Source organism: Hyla sarda, unplaced genomic scaffold, assembly GCF_029499605.1.
Source record: "Hyla sarda isolate aHylSar1 unplaced genomic scaffold, aHylSar1.hap1 scaffold_1346, whole genome shotgun sequence".
In the NCBI taxonomy this organism is placed as follows: Eukaryota; Metazoa; Chordata; class Amphibia; order Anura; family Hylidae; genus Hyla; species Hyla sarda.
Window position 1 is genome coordinate 61,769 of NW_026607972.1, and position 19,377 is coordinate 81,145.

The 19,377-nt window shown below is 54.5% G+C and overlaps 1 protein-coding gene across 1 annotated transcript in view; it reads left to right on the plus strand.

The window, feature by feature from the left end:
* The window catches only part of LOC130305946 (maestro heat-like repeat-containing protein family member 1), a gene marked incomplete at its 5' end in the record, with an annotated part of 78,651 nt that extends 61,259 nt beyond the window's left edge, over positions 1-17,392 (plus strand). The window contains 9 exon segments of the mRNA XM_056552050.1: positions 2,619-2,741; positions 2,821-2,900; positions 3,947-4,064; positions 10,337-10,432; positions 10,513-10,617; positions 11,649-11,784; positions 13,421-13,533; positions 16,975-17,127; positions 17,202-17,392. Of these exon segments, the coding sequence (XP_056408025.1) occupies positions 2,619-2,741; positions 2,821-2,900; positions 3,947-4,064; positions 10,337-10,432; positions 10,513-10,617; positions 11,649-11,784; positions 13,421-13,533; positions 16,975-17,127; positions 17,202-17,360 (1,083 nt within the window).
* Positions 17,393-19,377: the final 1,985 nt, after the last annotated feature.

Here is a 19,377-nt window from a genome sequence, read left to right on the forward strand (position 1 = left end):
TCTGTATATTGGCGGTGGGCGGATCTCGGGTCTGTATATTGGCGGTGGGCGGATCTCGGGTCTGTATATTGGCGGTGGGCGGATCTCGGGTCTTTATATTGGCGGTGGGCGGATCTTGGGTTGGGGGTGGGTGGAGCCTAACAGTGCAGGGTATTGTACATCTCCTAATTCTGAGTGCTTGACTAATTCTTTCACGCTTTATAACTTTATAACTAACACGGGGAGTGGGCGGGGCCTCCTTTTCCGCTATATTGTGCTTGTCTTTCTCGTGACAACGCTGGACGCCATTGCCTCATGGAGAACGCGCCATATACAGGTGAAGTATGAGAAGATGTGCAGGAGTGCGCCCACCATAATACTGATTGGTCTGTGCGTATTGGGGTCTGGGAGTGGGAGGACACAGGTTGGGGAGCATTGGGGCAGGTGGTGTTCTATGGTGTGGGGGGGGGGCAGGTGAGTGTGTGTATTGAGGGGGGGGGGGGGGGGGGGAGGATCAGGACCCCAGGATGCGCTGTGCAGGTCACATGAGTTCGGCCGCAGTGACATCATGTTCTATGTTTCTCCTCAGTCAGGAGCTGCAGTCTCTACAGTCACCACCGGGGGGCAGAGTGGCTTCTTAGTCAGATAACATGATCCTGGAAACAGAGAGAGAGCTGGGGCCCTGAGAGACACCCCAGAAATACAGGGGCCCCCGAGATTGTGACTGAGACACCCCAGAAATACAGGGGCCCCCGAGATTGTGACTGAGACACCCCAGAAATACAGGGGCCCCCGAGATTGTGACTGAGAGACACCCCAGAAATACAGGGGCCCCCGAGATTGTGACTGAGAGACACCCCAGAAATACAGGGGCCCCCGAGATTGTGACTGAGACACCCCAGAAATACTGGGGCCCCCGAGATTGTGACTGAGACACCCCAGAAATACAGGGGCCCCCGAGATTGTGACTGAGAGACACCCCAGAAATACAGGGGCCCCCGAGATTGTGACTGAGACACCCCAGAAATACAGGGGCCCCCGAGACTGTGACTGAGACACCCCAGAAATACAGGGGCCCCGAGACTGTGACTGAGAGACACCCCAGAAATACAGGGGCCCCGAGACTGTGACTGAGAGACACCCCAGAAATACAGGGGCCCCCGAGATTGTGACTGAGAGACACCCCAGAAATACAGGGGCCCCGAGACTGTGACTGAGACACCCCAGAAATACTGGGGCCCCCGAGATTGTGACTGAGAGACACCCCAGAAATACTGGGGCCCCCGAGATTGTGACTGAGAGACACCCCAGAAATACTGGGGCCCCCGACCGAGACTGTGACTGAGAGACACCCCAGAAATACTGGGGCCCCCGAGATTGTGACTGAGACACCCCAGAAATACTGGGGCCCCCGAGACTGTGACTGAGACACCCCAGAAATGCAGGGGCCCCAACCCAGTATTATTCTCAGAGGAGCAGGGACGGTGGGGGTTGTAGTGTCAGGATGGGGGTGATTGCTGATAATTCCTCTGTCTTATTCTCACGTTTTATATTCATCATCATAGATAAAATTATTATTATTATATTGATTTATTATGTTGATTTATTATTATGATGATTTATGATGATGATGATTTATGATGATGATGATGATTTATGATGATGATGATGATTTATTATGATGATGATTATTATATTGATGACGACGACGATGATGATGATTGATGATGATGATGATGATTGATTATTAATATATTGATGATGATGATTTATTATTATAATAATGATGATGATGATTATTATATTGATGATGATGACGACGACAACGACCGAACTTACAGTAATTTGATTCTGCATGAACTTCTCGGCTCGGCGGTTGTTGACTTTATCCTGTATAAATTAGTTCATCTTTCCGGTGGCTGGAGAACCTGAAAGATGAACTAATTTATACAGGATAAAGCAAACAACTTCAGAGCCGAGAAGTTCGTGCAGAATTGAATCCCTGTAAGTTGGCTCATCTGTAATGATGATGATATTGATGATGATGATATTGATGATGATGATATTGATGATGATGATGATATTGATGATGATGATGATATTGATGATGATGATGATATTGATGATGATGATGATATTGATGATGATGATGATATTGATGATGATGATATTGATGATGATGATGATATTGATGATGATGATGATGATATTGATGATGATGATGATGATATTGATGATGATGATGATGATATTGATGATGATGATGATGATATTGATGATGATGATGATGATGATGATATTGATGATGATGATGATGATATTGATGATGATGATGATGATATTGATGATGATGATAATATTGATGATGATGATGATGATATTGATGATGATGATGATGATGATATTGATGATGATGATGATGATGATGATGATGATGATGATGATGATGATGATGATGATGATATTGATGATGATGATGATGATATTGATGATGATGATGATGATATTGATGATGATGATGATGATATTGATGATGATGATGATGATATTGATGATGATATTGATCCCTATGAGGAGTCCTGATGCTCGGTTACATTTTTGGGGTGTCGCTGATGGTCTCCTCCATGTTGTTGCCCCAGGACGTGACGCTGAAGCTCTGCCTCATCCGGAGTCTGTCCATGATCGGTCTGGCCATCTGCAGCAGCTCGCAGGCCGGGTTTTTCCACTTCAGCCGCAAGTCTGAGCTGATCTCCCAGCTGGTGGTGAGTCTGAGGCCGGGGTGTGTGATGGGGCCCCTGTGGCCCCTGGAGATGTGACCCTTGTCCCCTCGTGTTCCTGCAGGAGTTCCTGAAGCTGGAGCCCGTGGACGACCTGAAATCAGCTGTGCGGCACCGCGCCCTCTCCGCCTGCTCCTACCTGGTGTATCCTGACCATCCTGAGCCGAGGTCACACCGCCATGTAGAGCCGAGGTCACACCGCCATGTAGAGCCGAGGTCACACCGCCATGTAGAGCCGAGGTCACACCGCCATGTAGAGCCGAGGTCACACCGCCATGTAGAGCCGAGGTCACACCGCCATGTAGAGCCGAGGTCACACCGCCATGTAGAGCCGAGGTCACACCGCCATGTAGAGCCGAGGTCACACCGCCATGTAGAGCCGAGGTCACACCGCCATGTAGAGCCGAGGTCACACCGCCATGTAGAGCCGAGGTCACACCGCCATGTAGAGCCGAGGTCACACCGCCATGTAGAGCCGAGGTCACACCGCCATGTAGAGCCGAGGTCACACCGCCATGTAGAGCCGAGGTCACACCGCCATGTAGAGCCGAGGTCACACCGCCATGTAGAGCCGAGGTCACACCGCCATGTAGAGCCGAGGTCGCACCGCCATGTAGAGCCGAGGTCGCACCCCCATGTAGAGCCGAGGTCGCACCGCCATGTAGAGCCGAGGTCGCACCGCCATGTAGAGCCGAGGTCGCACCGCCATGTAGAGCCGAGGTCGCACCGCCATGTAGAGCCGAGGTCGCACCGCCATGTAGAGCCGAGGTCGCACCGCCATGTAGAGCCGAGGTCGCACCGCCATGTAGAGCCGAGGTCGCACCGCCATGTAGAGCCGAGGTCGCACCGCCATGTAGAGCCGAGGTCGCACCGCCATGTAGAGCCGAGGTCGCACCGCCATGTAGAGCCGAGGTCGCACCGCCATGTAGAGCCGAGGTCGCACCGCCATGTAGAGCCGAGGTCGCACCGCCATGTAGAGCCGAGGTCGCTCCGCCATGTAGAGCCGAGGTCGCACCTCCATGTAGAGCCGAGGTCCCACCGCCATGTAGAGCCGAGGTCGCTCCGCCATACGGGTTGTTGTGGGGACGGGTAGCAGTAATGTGGCCCCTGTGACTACTGTATGGCCCATGGGGTGGGCAGACTCAACCATGGCCCCTGCTCCTCTGTGTTATTCCTTAATGTGCGACCAGTAAGCTGGAGCCGCCCCTGAATGACGCGGACAGGGCGGAGCTTATTAACACTGCGCTGTCCAGTGTCATCCCGCTGCCACCAGTCTCCACCGGGAACATTGGAGAACTGCACAAAGAGGTAAGAGTGCAGGGGAGGGTAATGTCACATGACTCCTGATAACTGGATGGGACCGGGGGGGGTCACTGCTGACGGGGGGGGGGGGGGGGGGGCATAGTGGGTGCAGTCCTGGACACAGTCTATGGTGGGTGTGATCCATGGTGGGTGCAGTCCTGGACACAGTCTATGGTGGGTGTGATCCATAGTGGGTTCGGTCCATGGTTGGTGCAGTCCTGGACACAGTCTATGGTGGGTGGTGCAGTCCAGGGTGTGATCCGTGGTGGGTGCGGTCCATGGTGGGTGCAGTCCTGGACACAGTCTATGGTGGGTGTGGTCCATGGTTGGTGCAGTCCTGGACACAGTCTATGGTGGGTGTGATCCATGGTGGGTGCGGTCCATGGTTGGTGCTGTCCTGGACACAGTCTATGGTGGGTGTGATCCATGGTGGGTGTGGTCCATGGTTGGTGCAGTCCTGGACACAGTCTATGGTGGGTGTGATCCATGGTGGGTGCAATCCTGGATAAAGTCTATGGTGGGTGTGATCCATAGTGGGTTCGGTCCATGGTGGGTGCTGTCCTGGACACAGTCTATGGTGGGTGTGGTCTATGGTGGGTGTGGTCTATGGTGGGTGTGGTCTATGGTGGGTGTGGTCTATGGTGGGTGCAGTCCAGGGTGTGGTCCATGGTGGGTGTGGTCCATGGTTGATTTGGTCCAGGGTGGGGTCCATGGTTGATTTGGTCCAGGGTGTGGTCCATGATTGATTTGGTTAAGGGTGGGGTCCATGGTTGATTTGGTCCAGGGTGGGGTCCATGGTGGGTGTGGTCCATGGTTGATTTGGTCCATGGTGGGTGTGGTCCATGGTTGATTTGGTCCAGGGTGGGGTCCATGGTGGGTGCGGTCCAGGGTGGGGTCCACAGTGCCTCCATTATGTCAGGGTATTAACTCATTAGGAATTATGGCCAACAAAAATATTTAATATTACGACCATCATGAATTGCCAAAAATATACAAACAATGCGATTCACCATATCTGGGCCGGACCATATTCCCAGATACGAGTTCTATATAGTAGTGGTAGAAGTTACTTTTGCAATATAATAAAATGACGCAATTATTATAAACATTATATGTATATTTATTGGTTACAATTGATTTACATCAAAGAGTAATAAAAACAGATCATAATATAAATGATATATAATATATAATGTCAGATATAAATCAATGATACATTAGGATGTTATTTATTATACTTCAGATATCAGTATATTACTTTTAGAAATGAGCGAATTTACAGTAAATTCGATTCGTCACAAACTTCTCGACTCGGCAGTTGATGACTTATCCTGCATAAATTAGTTCAGCTTTCAGGTGCTCCGGTGGCTGGAAAAGGTGGATACAGTCCTAGGAAAGAGTCTCCTAGGAATGTGTCCACCTTTTCCAGCCCACGGGAGCAACGGAAAGCTGAACTAATTTATGCAGGATAAGTCATCAACTGCCGAGCAGAGAAATTCGTGACGAATCGAATTTACTGTAAATTTGCTCATCTCTAATTACTTTGCATAGAGAGCATCAGATCACATTATTATTATTATATATTTATATATAATATATAAAATGGGAGTAAACCCCGCCCAGTTCTAACCACAACTATCTCTGGTAAGTTACGGTACTTAATTTAAGTCTCCCTAATTAGTAGTGATCTATACACTATATATTAAGTTTCCTTGTGGGAATTATTATATCATGGGGTGGAGCAGAGAAAGATCCATAGACTATGCAATATGTGATTGCATTGATCCCCATAAGACACGCCCCGGTTATCTGCAGTGGAAGGAGGTGTGGTCTATATACTACCTATACATCTCATCATGTGACTGCACTGATATAGATAAGACACGCCGCCGTTCATCTGCAGTAGAAGGGGGTGTGGTCTATATACTACCTATAGCTCTCATGTGACTGCACTGATATAAGACACACCCCATTCATCTGCAGTAAAAGGGTGTGTGGCCTATATACTATACATCTCATCATGTGACTGCACTGATAACACGCCCCTTTCATCTGCAGTAGAAGGAGGTGTGGTCTAAATACTACCTATACATCTCATCATGTGACTGCTCAGATATAGATAAGACACAAGCCGTTCATCTGCAGTAGAAGAGGGTGTGGCTTATTAACTACTATTACTATCTCAATATGGAGAGTATATAAAGTCAGGTCTGCTCATCTATATTATATAATTCCATCCACATTATAAATGAGGTAACTTAATCAAATAAAAACCTGTGTATCTTACCGAGTGTATGCATAGCTGTACTTATGGATAAAGGAAAGATGGCTTCCTGGGGTCCATGGAAACTCATGTAGTCATAACTGAAAAGGGAAAAAAGCAAAGGCGCTCCCTGTGGAGTAACGTAAATGGTAAGGGTATAGGATGTTGGAGGATTCCATACCGCTTACCGAAAAGGGTTGTGCACCAACATACACAACAATGGTAAAGGTGTGTAGTTGAACAGGGGTCCGTCTGGAGCCTTCCTGGATTTGTGTACAATAGTATAGAGACAAAGCTTCATTGCCTGATGAAGCTGCGCATGCGCAGCGAAACGCGTTGCATGATCACTAATTAAAACCTGTTGGCTGTTACCTTCCCTCTGTGTGTCCTGTTCAGCGCCACAGATCCTGGCAAAACGAAGCTCTGTCTCTATACTATTGTAGTCATAACCGGTGATCAGAGAAGAGAGGATTATGGGAAAAACTTCTCCCCCGGGCTCTTCATGGCTCCGCCCCTTCAGGTAGCCTCTAGGAACTTCAGTAATGAGGATCTGTGATGCCTCCTCTTGCTATCTTTTGCAGTGCTTTTCCTCTGTCCTCCTTACACCTGCTTTTAGCTTGTTTTCTATCTTAAAGCGCAACGGTCGTGAACTCCGGACTATATAACCTACACAGCCTTTGTACAGCACCGTATTTACCTTATTTCTGACGGCTTTTATCACCCCAAAAAATGCTTTTGATCGCAGCCACACACAGTCGGATAGGCGTGGCACGAGGTACGCTTTGCTCCGCCGCCACCACGCCCACCCATGTACGTCAGCACTGGGACCGCTGTGTGATTGACACAGGTCCCAGCGCATGCGCCCCTCAGCTCAGCCAAAAAACAAGTTTATTCAGATATGCACCTTTTATAATTTATGTACTGTACTCCGTGCCGGCTATCCTCTTGCTTCTTCTTTCTTCTCTTCTGCGCGCAGGACAGTCCCCGTTACTAGAGACAGAGAGGACGTGCGCTCTCTGCCTCTAGCACTGCGCAGGCACACTACGGCGGCGGGAGTGAGCGCTTGCCTGGATATCATACTCTGTGGCGCTTCTTAGCTGAGGCGCATGCGCTGGGACCTGTGTCAATCACACAGCGGTCCCAGTGCTGACGTACATGGGTGGGCGTGGCGGCGGCGGAGCAAACGGTACCTCGTGCCACGCCTATCCGACTGTGTGTGGCTGCGATCAAAAGTATTTTTTGGGGTGATAAAAGCCGTCAGAAATAAGGTAAATACGGTGCTGTACAAAGGCTGTGTAGGTTATATAGTCTGGAGTTCATGACCGATGCGCTTTATAGATCCACCCAAACAAATATCAGATCATCCAAAGATGGCGGGGGGAGGGTGTGTGTATGGAGTCACCTGTCTAATCCCATGACATCACAGCTAATCATTAATTATAACCGTATATTCTATGTGTGATTAACTTAACTATGATATATGTATCATGTGACATATAAAGAAGCTCTCCCTCTCGCCCACTCCGTCACACGAGGACCGGACCCTCGATCCAGAGTAACAGCAAAAAACAAAAGGCAATGTCCAGTGTGGAAGTCCAAGCAATTCTCAGAAGTTTATTCAACAATTAGCCAACATGAAGAACAGGTGACGCGTTTCGGCCACAGTGCGCAGCCTTGCTTGATCTTCCACGCTGGACATTGCCTTTTGTTTTTTACATATAAATAAGTTGCATAAATTAAATAAACTATTAGATGTCCCTGTCCAATTAGATCAGGATAATATCCACCGATTCGTTACTCATCTCAAATAGATGAATATTATGTATCAAAATATAAAATAAAAAAATAGTTTAATCCACATGTTCAATCTGCATGGCCAATATCTTAACCCCTTAACGACCACGGACGTAAATGTACGTCCCGGCTTGGTGGTACTTCCCGCACCAGGACGTACATTTACGTCCTGTGTGTGACCGCGAGCATCGGAGCGGTGCTCGCATCATACACGGCAGGTTCCGGCTGCTATCAGCAGCCGGGGACCCGCCGGTAATGGCCGACATCCGCAATCGGGTGGATGTCTGCCATTAACCCCTCAGATTCGGTGATCTGTACAGATCACCGCATCTGCGGCAATGCGCATAATAAAATAGATGATCGGATCGCCCACAGCGCTGCCGCAGCGATCAGGTCGTCCAGCATGGCGGCCGGAGGTCCCCTCACCTGGCTCCGGCCGTCTCCCGGCGTCTTCTGCTCTGGTCTGAGATCGAGCAGACAATACAAGAAGATCACCGATAATACTGATCAGTGCTGTGTCCTATGCATAACACTGAACAGTATTAGTAATCAAATGATTGCTATAGATAGTCTCCTATGGGGACATAAAAAGTGTAAAAATATTTAAAAAAAAAAAAAAAAAAAAAAAATAGAAAAATGTAAAAATAAAAAGTAAAAAAAAGAAGTGAAAAATCCCCTCCCCCAATAAAAATAAAAATTAAGTTTTTCCATTTTACCCCCCAAAAAGCATCACCGGCTTTTTTGTCACATTTTATTTAAAAAAAATTTATAAAAAATCATATAAAAGTTTTATATATGCAAATGTGGTATCGATAAAAAATAGAGATGACGGCACCAAAAATGAGCCCTCATACCGCCCTATATACGGAAAAATGAAAAAGTTATAGGTGGTCAAAATAGGGCGATTTTTAGATTACTGATTTTGTACAAAAAGTTTTAGATTTTTTTTTTTTTTTTTTATAGCGGTTCAAAAATATAAAAGTATCTAGCCATGGGGATCATCTTAATCGTATTGACCCACAGAATAAAGAACACATCATTTTTACCGTAAACTGTATTAAAACAAAACCCTCCAAAATGTGCTAAATTTTGGTTTTCATTTAAATTTCCTCCCTAATTTTTTTTTTTTGGGTTTGCTGTACATTTAATGGTAAAATGAGAGGTTTAATTACAAAGTACAATTGGTCACACAAAAAACAAGGCCTTATAGGGGTCTGTAGATGGAAATATAAAGGAGTTATGGAGGAAAAAACGAAAATGCTAAAATAAAATTGGCCTGGTCCTTAAGGGGTTAATATTCCTAAATTATATATATATTTGTATAATTATCATAACTAAATCTTATGATATATTTGGTATTATGGCTTCTATATCTTGTTTGCCTGACCCCTTGGTTTCTGTCTACATTTCAAACATTCACATTTCTACAGATATTTTGGGCTTTTTATTTGGGCCTTCTGAGAATACAACATGTCCTGACCTCATCCTGGGGATTCATTTTGGGGCCCACAATAACTGACAGTGCGCTCCAGGGTTTGGTACGCGGTGGGGTGCGCTCCAGGGTTTGGTACGCGGTGGGGTGCGCTCCGGGGTTTGGTACGCGGTGGGGTGCGCTCCGGGGTTTGGTGCCCGGTGGGGTGCGCTCCGGGGTTTGGTACCCGGTGGGGTGCGCTCCGGGGTTTGGTACGCGGTGGGGTGCGCTCCGGGGTTTGGTACGCGGTGGGGTGCGCTCCAGGGTTTGGTACCCTGGAGCGCACCCCACCGCGTACCAAACCCCGGAGCGCACCCCACCGCGTACCAAACCCTGGAGCGCACCCCACCGGGTACCAAACCAGGGTGCGCCTCAGGGTTTGGTGCGCGGTGGGGTGCGCTCCGGGGTTTGGTGCGTGGTGGGTGCGCTCCGGGGTTTGGTGCCCGGTGGGGTGCGCTCCGGGGTTTGACGCCCGGTGGGGTGCGCTCCGGGGTTTGACGCCCCGGTGGGGTGCGCTCCGGGGTTTGACGCCCGGTGGGGTGCGCTCCGGGGTTTGACGCCCGGTGGGATGCGCTCCGGGGTTTGACGCCCGGTGGGATGCGCTCCGGGGTTTGACGCCCGGTGGGGTGCGCTCCGGGGTTTGACGCCCGGTGGGGTGCGCTCCGGGGTTTGACGCCCGGTGGGGTGCGCTCCGGGGTTTGACCCACTGTGGACACAGTCTCAGGCCACTACACGTTGCTCTCTCCGCAGACGCTCTATCGGGACACGCTGGAGGCTCTGAAGGATCTGCTGAGGGGACTGCTCTCCTGGAACCTCACCCCACAGGGCCTGGACGACATGTTTCGGGTAGGTGCAGATGGGGAGGGGGGCAGGGTACTTGGCTGGGGGGAGGGGGGCAGAACTTATTTTCAGTTTCTTCTCTGCAGATCCTGAACCCATGGGTCCGATCCAGCAAGGAGCAGGAAAGAGAGCGCGCCCTGGAGCTGAGCAGCAGCCTGCTGGAGTTCTTCCTACAGAAGCTGAATGTGAATGTGAGCAGGGGGCGGGGCCACAGCAGTACAGAGTATTTCAGGAGAGGAGTGTACTGATCATGTGGAGGTCACAGGGTGAGAGTTATATAGTGGAGGAGCAGGGTCCACAGCAGTACAGAGTATTTCAGGAGAGGAGTGTACTGATCATGTGGAGGTCACAGGGTGAGAGTTATATAGTGGAGGAGCAGGGTCCACAGCAGTACAGAGTATTTCAGGAGAGGAGTGTACTGATCATGTGGAGGTCACAGGGTGAGAGTTATATAGTGGAGGAGCAGGGTCCACAGCAGTACAGAGTATTTCAGGAGAGGAGTGTACTGATCATGTGGAGGTCACAGGGTGAGAGTTATATAGTGGAGGAGCAGGGTCCACAGCAGGACAGAGTATACAGGAGAGGAGTGTGCTGATCATGTGGAGGTCACAGGGTGAGAGTTATATAGTGGAGGAGCAGGGTCCACAGCAGTACAGAGTATTTCAGGAGAGGAGTGTACTGATCATGGGGAGGTCACGGTGAGAATTATATAGTGGAGGAGCAGGGTCCACAGCAGTACAGAGTATACAGGAGAGGAGTGTGCTGATCATGTGGAGGTCACAGGGTGAGAGTTATATAGTGGAGGAGCAGGGTCCACAGCAGTACAGAGTATTTCAGGAGAGGGGTGTACTGATCATGTGGAGGTCACAGGATGAGAGTTATATAGTGGAGGAGCAGGGTCCACAGCAGTACAGAGTATTTCAGGAGAGGGGTGTACTGATCATGTGGAGGTCACAGGATGAGAGTTATATAGTGGAGGAGCAGGGTCCACAGCAGTACAGAGTATTTCAGGAGAGGAGTGTACTGATCATGTGGAGGTCACAGGGTGAGAGTTATATAGTGGAGGAGCGGGGTCCACATCAGTACAGAGTATACAGGAGAGGAGTGTACAGCACAGGGTACTATTGGGCGGAGAGGATTGCACTGTTTCTGGTGAGGTCTCTCGTAGATGCTGGGGGTTGTAGTCCTCCTGAGCTGATGTCTCCTCCTCTCTTGCTGGCAGTGTGTGGTATCTTTCCATAACCTGGGGCTCCTGATCGGCCGACTTGGCCCTCGCTGCTCGGACTCTGTGGCCCTTGTACGGCAACACACCCTGGACTGCATCTACTACCTGCTCTACATCCAGCTGAGATACGAAGGTAAGGGGCCCCGCATGATCCATCACACCGACCTGCTGTGCGGCCGCCCCCTGCTGGTGGTGATGTGGGGGTGTCTCCTGCTGTATTATGGGGTGTGGCCGCCCCCTGCTGGTGGTGATGTGGGGTTGGGGGTGTCTCCTCCTGTATTATGGGGTGTGGCCGCCCCCTGCTGGTGGTGATGTGGGGGTGGGGGTGTCTCCTCCTGTATTATGGGGGTGTCACCGCCCCCTGCTGGTGGTGATCCGGGGGTGGGGGTGTCTCCTGCTGTATTATGGGTGTGGCCGCCCCCTGCTGGTGGTGATGTGGGGGTGTCTCCTCCTGTATTATGGGGTGTGGCCGCCCCCTGCTGGTGGTGATGTGGGGGTGTCTCCTCCTGTGTTATGGGGGTGTCGCCGCCCCCTGCTGGTGGTGATCCGGGGGTGGGGGTGTCTCCTGCTGTATTATGGGGTGTGGCCGCCCCCTGCTGGTGGTGATCCGGGGGTGGGGGTGTCTCCTGCTGTATTGTGGGGTGTGGCCGCCCCCTGCTGGTGGTGATCCGGGGGTGGGGGTGTCTCCTGCTGTATTATGGGGTGTGGCCACCCCCTGCTGGTGGTGATCCGGGGGTGGGGGTGTCTCCTGCTGTATTATGGGGTGTGGCCGCCCCCTGCTGGTGGTGATCCGGGGGTGGGGGTGTCTCCTGCTGTATTATGGGGTGTGGCCGCCCCCTACTGGTGGTGATGTGGGGGTGTCTCCTGCTGTATTATGGGGTGTGGCCGCCCCCTACTGGTGGTGATGTGGGGGTGTCTCCTGCTGTATTATGGGGTGTGGCCGCCCCCTGCTGGTGGTGATGTGGGGGTTTCTCCTGCTGTATTATGGGGTGTGGCCGCCCCCTGCTGGTGGTGATGTGGGGTTGGGGGTGTCTCCTCCTGTATTATGGGTGTGGCCACCCCCTGCTGGTGGTGATGTGGGGGTGTCTTCTGCTGTATTATGGGGTGTGGCCGCCCCCTGCTGGTGGTGATGTGGGGTTGGGGGTGTCTTCTGCTGTATTATGGGGTGTGGCCGCCCCCTGCTGGTGGTGATCCGGGGGTGTCTTCTGTATTATCGGGTGTGGCCGCCCCCTGCTGGTGGTGATCCGGGGGTGTCTTCTGTATTATGGGGTGTGGCCGCCCCCTGCTGGTGGTGATCCGGGGGTGGGGGGTGTCTCCTGCTGTATTATGGGGTGTGGCTTCTGTATTATGGGGTGTGGCCGCCCCCTGCTGATGTGGGGGTGTCTTCTGTATTATGGGGTGTGGCCGCCCCCTGCTGGTGGTGATCCGGGGGTGTCTTCTGTATTATGGGGTGTGGCCGCCCCCTGCTGGTGGTGATCCGGGGGTGTCTTCTGTATTATGGGGTGTGGCCGCCCCCTGCTGGTGGTTATGTGGGGGTGTCTTCTGTATTATGGGGTGTGGCCGCCCCCTGCTGGTGGTGATCCGGGGGTGGGGGTGTCTCCTGCTGTATTATGGGGTGTGGCTTCTGTATTATGGGGTGTGGCCGCCCCCTGCTGATGTGGGGGTGTCTTCTGTATTATGGGGTGTGGCCGCCCCCTGCTGGTGGTGATCCGGGGGGGTGTCTCCGCTCTCATCCACCATCTTGTATTTCTCCTTTTCCTGTTTTCCAGGTTTTGCTCCGGATCACAAAGATGAGCAGGTGGAGAAGCTGCAGACCCTGAGGGGCGGCCTCCTCAACCCCGACGCCAACATCTTGTTCCACACGTGCTATGACATCGCCATGGTGAGAATCTGCTGCCCGAACCCTGGTCACCGTGGGGGAAGTCAGAGATCACTGCGAAGGGAAGGGGGGGTGTATGTAGAGGCAGCGTCCCCTGTGGGCGGGGTCTGATGTGACTCTGGGGTGTAGCGTCCCCTGTGGGCGGGGTCTGATGTGACTCTGGGGTGTAGCGTCCCCTGTGGGCGGGGTCTGATGTGACTCTGGGGTGTAGCGTCCCCTGTGGGCGGGGTCTGATGTGACTGGGGTATAGCGTTCCCCTATGGGCGGGGTCTGATGTGACTGGGGTATAGTGTTCCCCTATGGGCGGGGACTGATGTGACTCTGGGGTGTAGCGTCCCCTGTGGGCGGAGTGTGATGTGACTCTGGGGTTTAACGTTCCCCTGTGGGCGGGGTCTGATGTGACTCTGGGGTGTAGCGTTCCCCTGTGGGCGGGGTCTGATGTGACTGGGGTATAGCGTTCCCCTATGGGCGGGGTCTGATGTGACTGGGGTATAGCGTCCGCTGTGGGCGGGGTCTGATGTGACTGCGGTGTAGCGTCCCCTGTGGGCGGAGTCTGATGTGGCTGGGGTGTAGCGTCCCCTATGGGCGGGGTCTGATGTGACTGGGGTGTAGCGTCCCCTGTGGCTGGGGTCTAATGTGACTCTGGGGTGTAGCGTCCGCTGTGGGCGGGGTCTGATGTGACTCTAGGGTGTAGCGTCCCCTGTGGGCGGGGTCTGATGTTACTCTGGGGTGTAGCGTCCCTTATGGGCGGAGTGTGATGTGACTCTAGGGTGTAGCGTCCCCTATGGGCGGGGTCTGATGTGACTCTGGGGTTTAGCGTCCCCTGTGGGCGGGGTCTGATGTGACTCTGGGGTGTAGCGTTCCCCTGTGGGCGGGGTCTGATGTGACTGGGGTATAGCGTTCCCCTAAGGGCGGGGTCTGATGTGACTCTGGGGTGTAGCGTCCCCTGTGGGCGGAGTGTGATGTGACTCTGGGGTGTAGCGTCCCCTGTGGGCGGAGTGTGATGTGACTCTGGGGTTTAGCGTTCCCCTGTGGGCGGGGTCTGATGTGACTCTGGGGTGTAGCGTCCCCTGTGGGCGGAGTGTGATGTGACTCTGGGGTTTAGCGTTCCCCTGTGGGCGGGGTCTGATGTGACTCTGGGGTGTAGCGTCCCCTGTGGGCGGGGTGTGATTTGACTCTGGGGTGTAGCGTTCCCCTATGGGCGGGGTCTGTGACTCTGGGGTGTAGCGTTCCCCTGTGGGCGGAGTGTTATGTGACTCTGGGGTGTAGCGATCCCCTGTGAGTGGGGTCTGATGTGACTCTGGGGTGTAGCGTCCCCTGTGGGTGGGGTCTGATGTGACTCTGGGGTGTAGCGTTCCCCTGTGGGCGGAGTGTTATGTGACTCTGGGGTGTAGCATTCGCCTGTGGGCGGGGTCTGATGTGACTCTGGGGTGTAGCGTTCCCTGTGGGCGGGGTCTGATGTGACTCTGGGGTGTAGCATTCCCCTGTGGGCGGGGTCTGATGTGACTCTGGGGTGTAGCATTCCCCTGTGGGCGGGGTCTGATGTGACTCTGGGGTGTAGCGTCCCCTGTGGGCGGGGTGTGATTTGACTCCGGGGTGTAGCGTTCCCCTATGGGCGGGGTCTGTGACTCTGGGGTGTAGCGTTCCCCTGTGGGCGGAGTGTTATGTGACTCTGGGGTGTAGCGATCCCCTGTGAGTGGGGTCTGATGTGACTCTGGGGTGTAGCGTCCCCTGTGGGTGGGGTCTGATGTGACTCTGGGGTGTAGCGTTCCCCTGTTGGCGGAGTGTCATGTGACTCGGGTGTAACGTTCCCCTGTGGGCGAGGTCTGATGTAACTCTGGGGTGTAGCGTTCCCCTGTGGGCGGGGTGTTATGTGACTCTGGGGTGTAGCATTCCCCTGTGGGCGGTGTCTGATGTGACTCTGGGGTGTAGCGTTCCCCTGTGGGCGTGGTGTGACCCTGGGGTGTATCGCCCCCTGTGGGCGGGGTGTGTTGGGACTCTGGGGTGTAGCGCCCCCTGTGGGCGGGGTCTGATGTGATGCTGGGGTGTAGCGCTCCCTGTGGGCGGGGTCTGATGTGACTCTGGGTTTAGTGTCCCCTGTGGGCGGGGTTTGATGTTACTCTGGGGTGTAGCGCCCCTCCTGTGGGCGGGGTGTGATGTGACCCTGGGGTGTATCGCCCCCTGTGGGCGGGGTCTTATGTGACTCTGGTTTTAGCTTCCCTCCTGTTGGTGGGGTGTTATGTGACTCGGGGGTGTATCGTCCCCTATGGGCGGGGTGTGATGTGACTCTGGGGTGTATCGTCCCCTATGGGCGGGGTGTGATGTCACTCTGTTTTTAGTGTCTCCTGTGGGTGAGGTGTGATGTTACTCTGAGGTATAGCGCCCCTCCTGTGGGCGGGGTCTGATGTGACTCTGGGGTGTAGCGTTCCCCTGTGGGCGGAGTGTGATGTGACTCTGGGGTGTAGCATTCCCCTGTGGGTGGAGTGTGATGTGACTCTGGGGTGTAGCGTTTTCCTGTGGGCGGGGTCTGATGTGACTCTGGGGTGTAGCGTCCCCTGTGGGCGGGGTCTGATGTTACTGAGGTGTAGCGTCCCCTGTGGGCGGGGTCTGATGTGACTCTGGGATGTAGCGTTCCCCTGTGGGCGGGGTCTGATGTGACTCTGGGGTGTAGCGTTCCCTGTGGGCGGGGTCTGATGTGACTCTGGGATGTAGCGTCCCTTTTGGGCGGAGTGTGATGTGACTCTGGGGTGTAGCGTTCCCCTGTGGGCGGGGTCTGATGTGACTCTGGGGTGTAGCGTTCCCCTGTGGGCGGGGTCTGATGTGACTCTGGGGTGTAGCGTTCCCCTGTGGGCGGGGTCTGATGTGACTCTGGGGTGTAACGTCCCCTGTGGGCGGAGTGTGATGTGACTCTGGGGTGTAGCGTTCCCCTGTGGGCGGGGTCTGATGTGACTCTGGGGTGTAGCGTCCCCTGTGGGTAGGGTCTGATGTGACTCTGGGGTGTAGTGTTCCCCTGTGGGCGGAGTGTTGTGACTCTGGGGTGCAGTGTCCCCTGTGGGCGGGGCCTGATGTGACCCTGGGGTGTATCGCCCCCTGTGGGCGGGGTGTGATGGGACTCTGGGGTTTAGCGTCCCCTGTGGATGGGTCTGATTTGACTCTGGGGTGTAGCGTCCCCTATGGGCGGAGTGTGATGTGAATCTGAGGTGTGGCGTCCCCTATGGGCGGAGTGTGATGTGAATCTGAGGTGTAGCGTCCCCTATGGCCGGGGTGTTATGTGACTCTGGGTTTAGTGCCTCCTGTGGGCGGGGTGTGATGGGACTCTGGGGTGTAGCGCTCCCTGTGGGCGGGGTGTGATGTGACTCTGGGGTGTAGCACCCCTCCTGTGGGCGGGGTGTGATGTGACTCTGGGGTGTAGCGCCCCCTTATGTGTCTGTTTTGTCTCCTCAGATTATTGGGAGACGTCTGCCCCCGGAGCAGCTCATCACTCTTATCTTCGTCACCTTCGAGGGTCTCTCGGATCCTGATAGTAACTGCTCCAGAGCGGCCACCGTGATGATCAATTCTCTGCTAAAGGACCGGGGCACCATCTTACTGTCCAAGGTGGGTGTGATGGACCCTGAGATGGACCCGTGGGCCGGTCAAATGGGAGGTGACACTTTATCTGCTCCTCCCAGGTCCCGGAGATCATCCTACGTGTTCAGCAGCAGCTGGAGGAGACCCCGGAGGAACATGTCAGGAAGGCCGCCGTACAGACCCTCTATATACTGGCCACACAACATGTCAAGGCCGTGGTATCCAGCCTGCTGACCAGCCCCGTACCGTATGACAGGTAATGGCCCCCTCTGGGGCTACACCAATAACCTAATACCCCTCCCGCAATATACCGCCTCACCCCCTCCAGACAGACCACAACTCCCTTAACCTGCCCTCTTGTACTGCCTGACCCCTCCCCTCCCTCCTATACTGCCTGACCCCTCCCCCTGCTCTCCTATACTGCCTGACCCCTCCCCTACTCTCCTATACTGCCTGACCCCTCCCCCTGCCCTCCTATACTGCCTGATCCCTCCCCCTGCCCTCCTATACTGCCTGACCCCTCCCCCTGCCCTCCTATACTGCCTGACCCCTCCCCCTGCCCTCCTATACTGCCTGACCCCTGCCCCTCCGTTCAATCCTGCCTACGCCCCTCCACTCGCTCTTGCCCACGCCCCTACCTCTCCTCCCGCTCTTGGCCCCACGCCCCTCCCTCTCCTCCCACTCTTTGCCCCACGCCCCTCCCTCTCCTCCCGCTCTTGGCCCCACGCCCCAGGAAGGCCGCCGTACAGACCCTCTATATACTGGCCACACAACATGTCAAGGCCGTGGTATCCAGCCTGCTGACCAGCCCCGTACCGTATGACAGGTAATGGCCCCCTCTGGGGCTACACCAATAACCTAATACCCCTCCCGCAATATACCTCCTCACCCCCTCCAGACAGACCACAACTCCCTTAACCTGCCCTCCTGTACTGCCTGAACCCTCCCCTCCCTCCTATACTGCCTGACCCCTCCCCCTGCTCTCCTATACTACCTGACCCCTTCCCCTGCTGTCCTATACTACCTGACCCCTTCTCCTGCTCTCCTATACTGCCTGACCCCTCCCTCCTATACTGCCTGACCCCTGCTCTCCTATACTGCCTGAGCCCTCCCCCTGCTCTCCTATACTGCCTGAGCCCTCCCCCTGCTCTCCTATACTGCCTGAGCCCTCCCCCTGCTCTCCTATACTGCCTGAGCCCTCCCCCTGCTCTCCTATACTGCCTGAGCCCTCCCCCTGCTCTCCTATACTGCCTGAGCCCTCCCCCTGCTCTCCTATACTGCCTGAGCCCTCCCCCTGCTCTCCTATACTGCCTGAGCCCTCCCCCTGCTCTCCTATACTGCCTGAGCCCTCCCCCTGCTCTCCTATACTGCCTGACTCCTCCCCCTGCTCTCCTATACTGCCTGACCCCTCCCCTGCTCTCCTATACTGCCTGACCCCTCCCTCCTATACTGCCTGACCCCTGCTCTCCTATACTGCCTGAGCCCTCCCCCTGCTCTCCTATACTGCCTGAGCCCTCCCCCTGCTCTCCTATACTGCCTGAGCCCTCCCCCTGCTCTCCTATACTGCCTGAGCCCTCCCCCTGCTCTCCTATACTGCCTGAGCCCTCCCCCTGCTCTCCTATACTGCCTGAGCCCTCCCCCTGCTCTCCTATACTGCCTGAGCCCTCCCCCTGCTCTCCTATACTGCCTGAGCCCTCCCCCTGCTCTCCTATACTGCCTGAGCCCTCCCCCTGCTCTCCTATACTGCCTGACTCCTCCCCCTGCTCTCCTATACTGCCTGACCCCTCCCCTGCTCTCCTATACTGCCTGACCCCTCCCCCTGCCCTCCTATACTGCCTGACCCCTCCCCCTGCCCTCCTATACTGCCTGACCCCTCCCCCTGCCTTCCTATACTGCCTGACCCCTCCCCCTGCCATCCTATACTGCCTGACCCCTGCCCCTCCGTTCAATCCTGCCTACGCCCCTCCACTCGCTCTTGCCCACGCCCCTCTCTCTCCTCCCGCTCTTGGCCCCACGCCCCTCCCTCTCCTCCCGCTCTTGGCCCCACGCCCCTCCCTCTCCTCCCGCTCTTGGCCCCACGCCCCTCCCTCTCCTCCCGCTCTTGGCCCCACGCCCCTCCCTCTCCTCCCGCTCTTGGCCCCACGCCCCTCCCTCTCCTCCCGCTCTTGGCCCCACGCCCCTCCCTCTCCTCCCGCTCTTGGCCCCACGCCCCTCCCTCTCCTCCCGCTCTTGGCCCCACGCCCCTCCCTCTCCTCCCGCTCTTGGCCCCACGCCCCT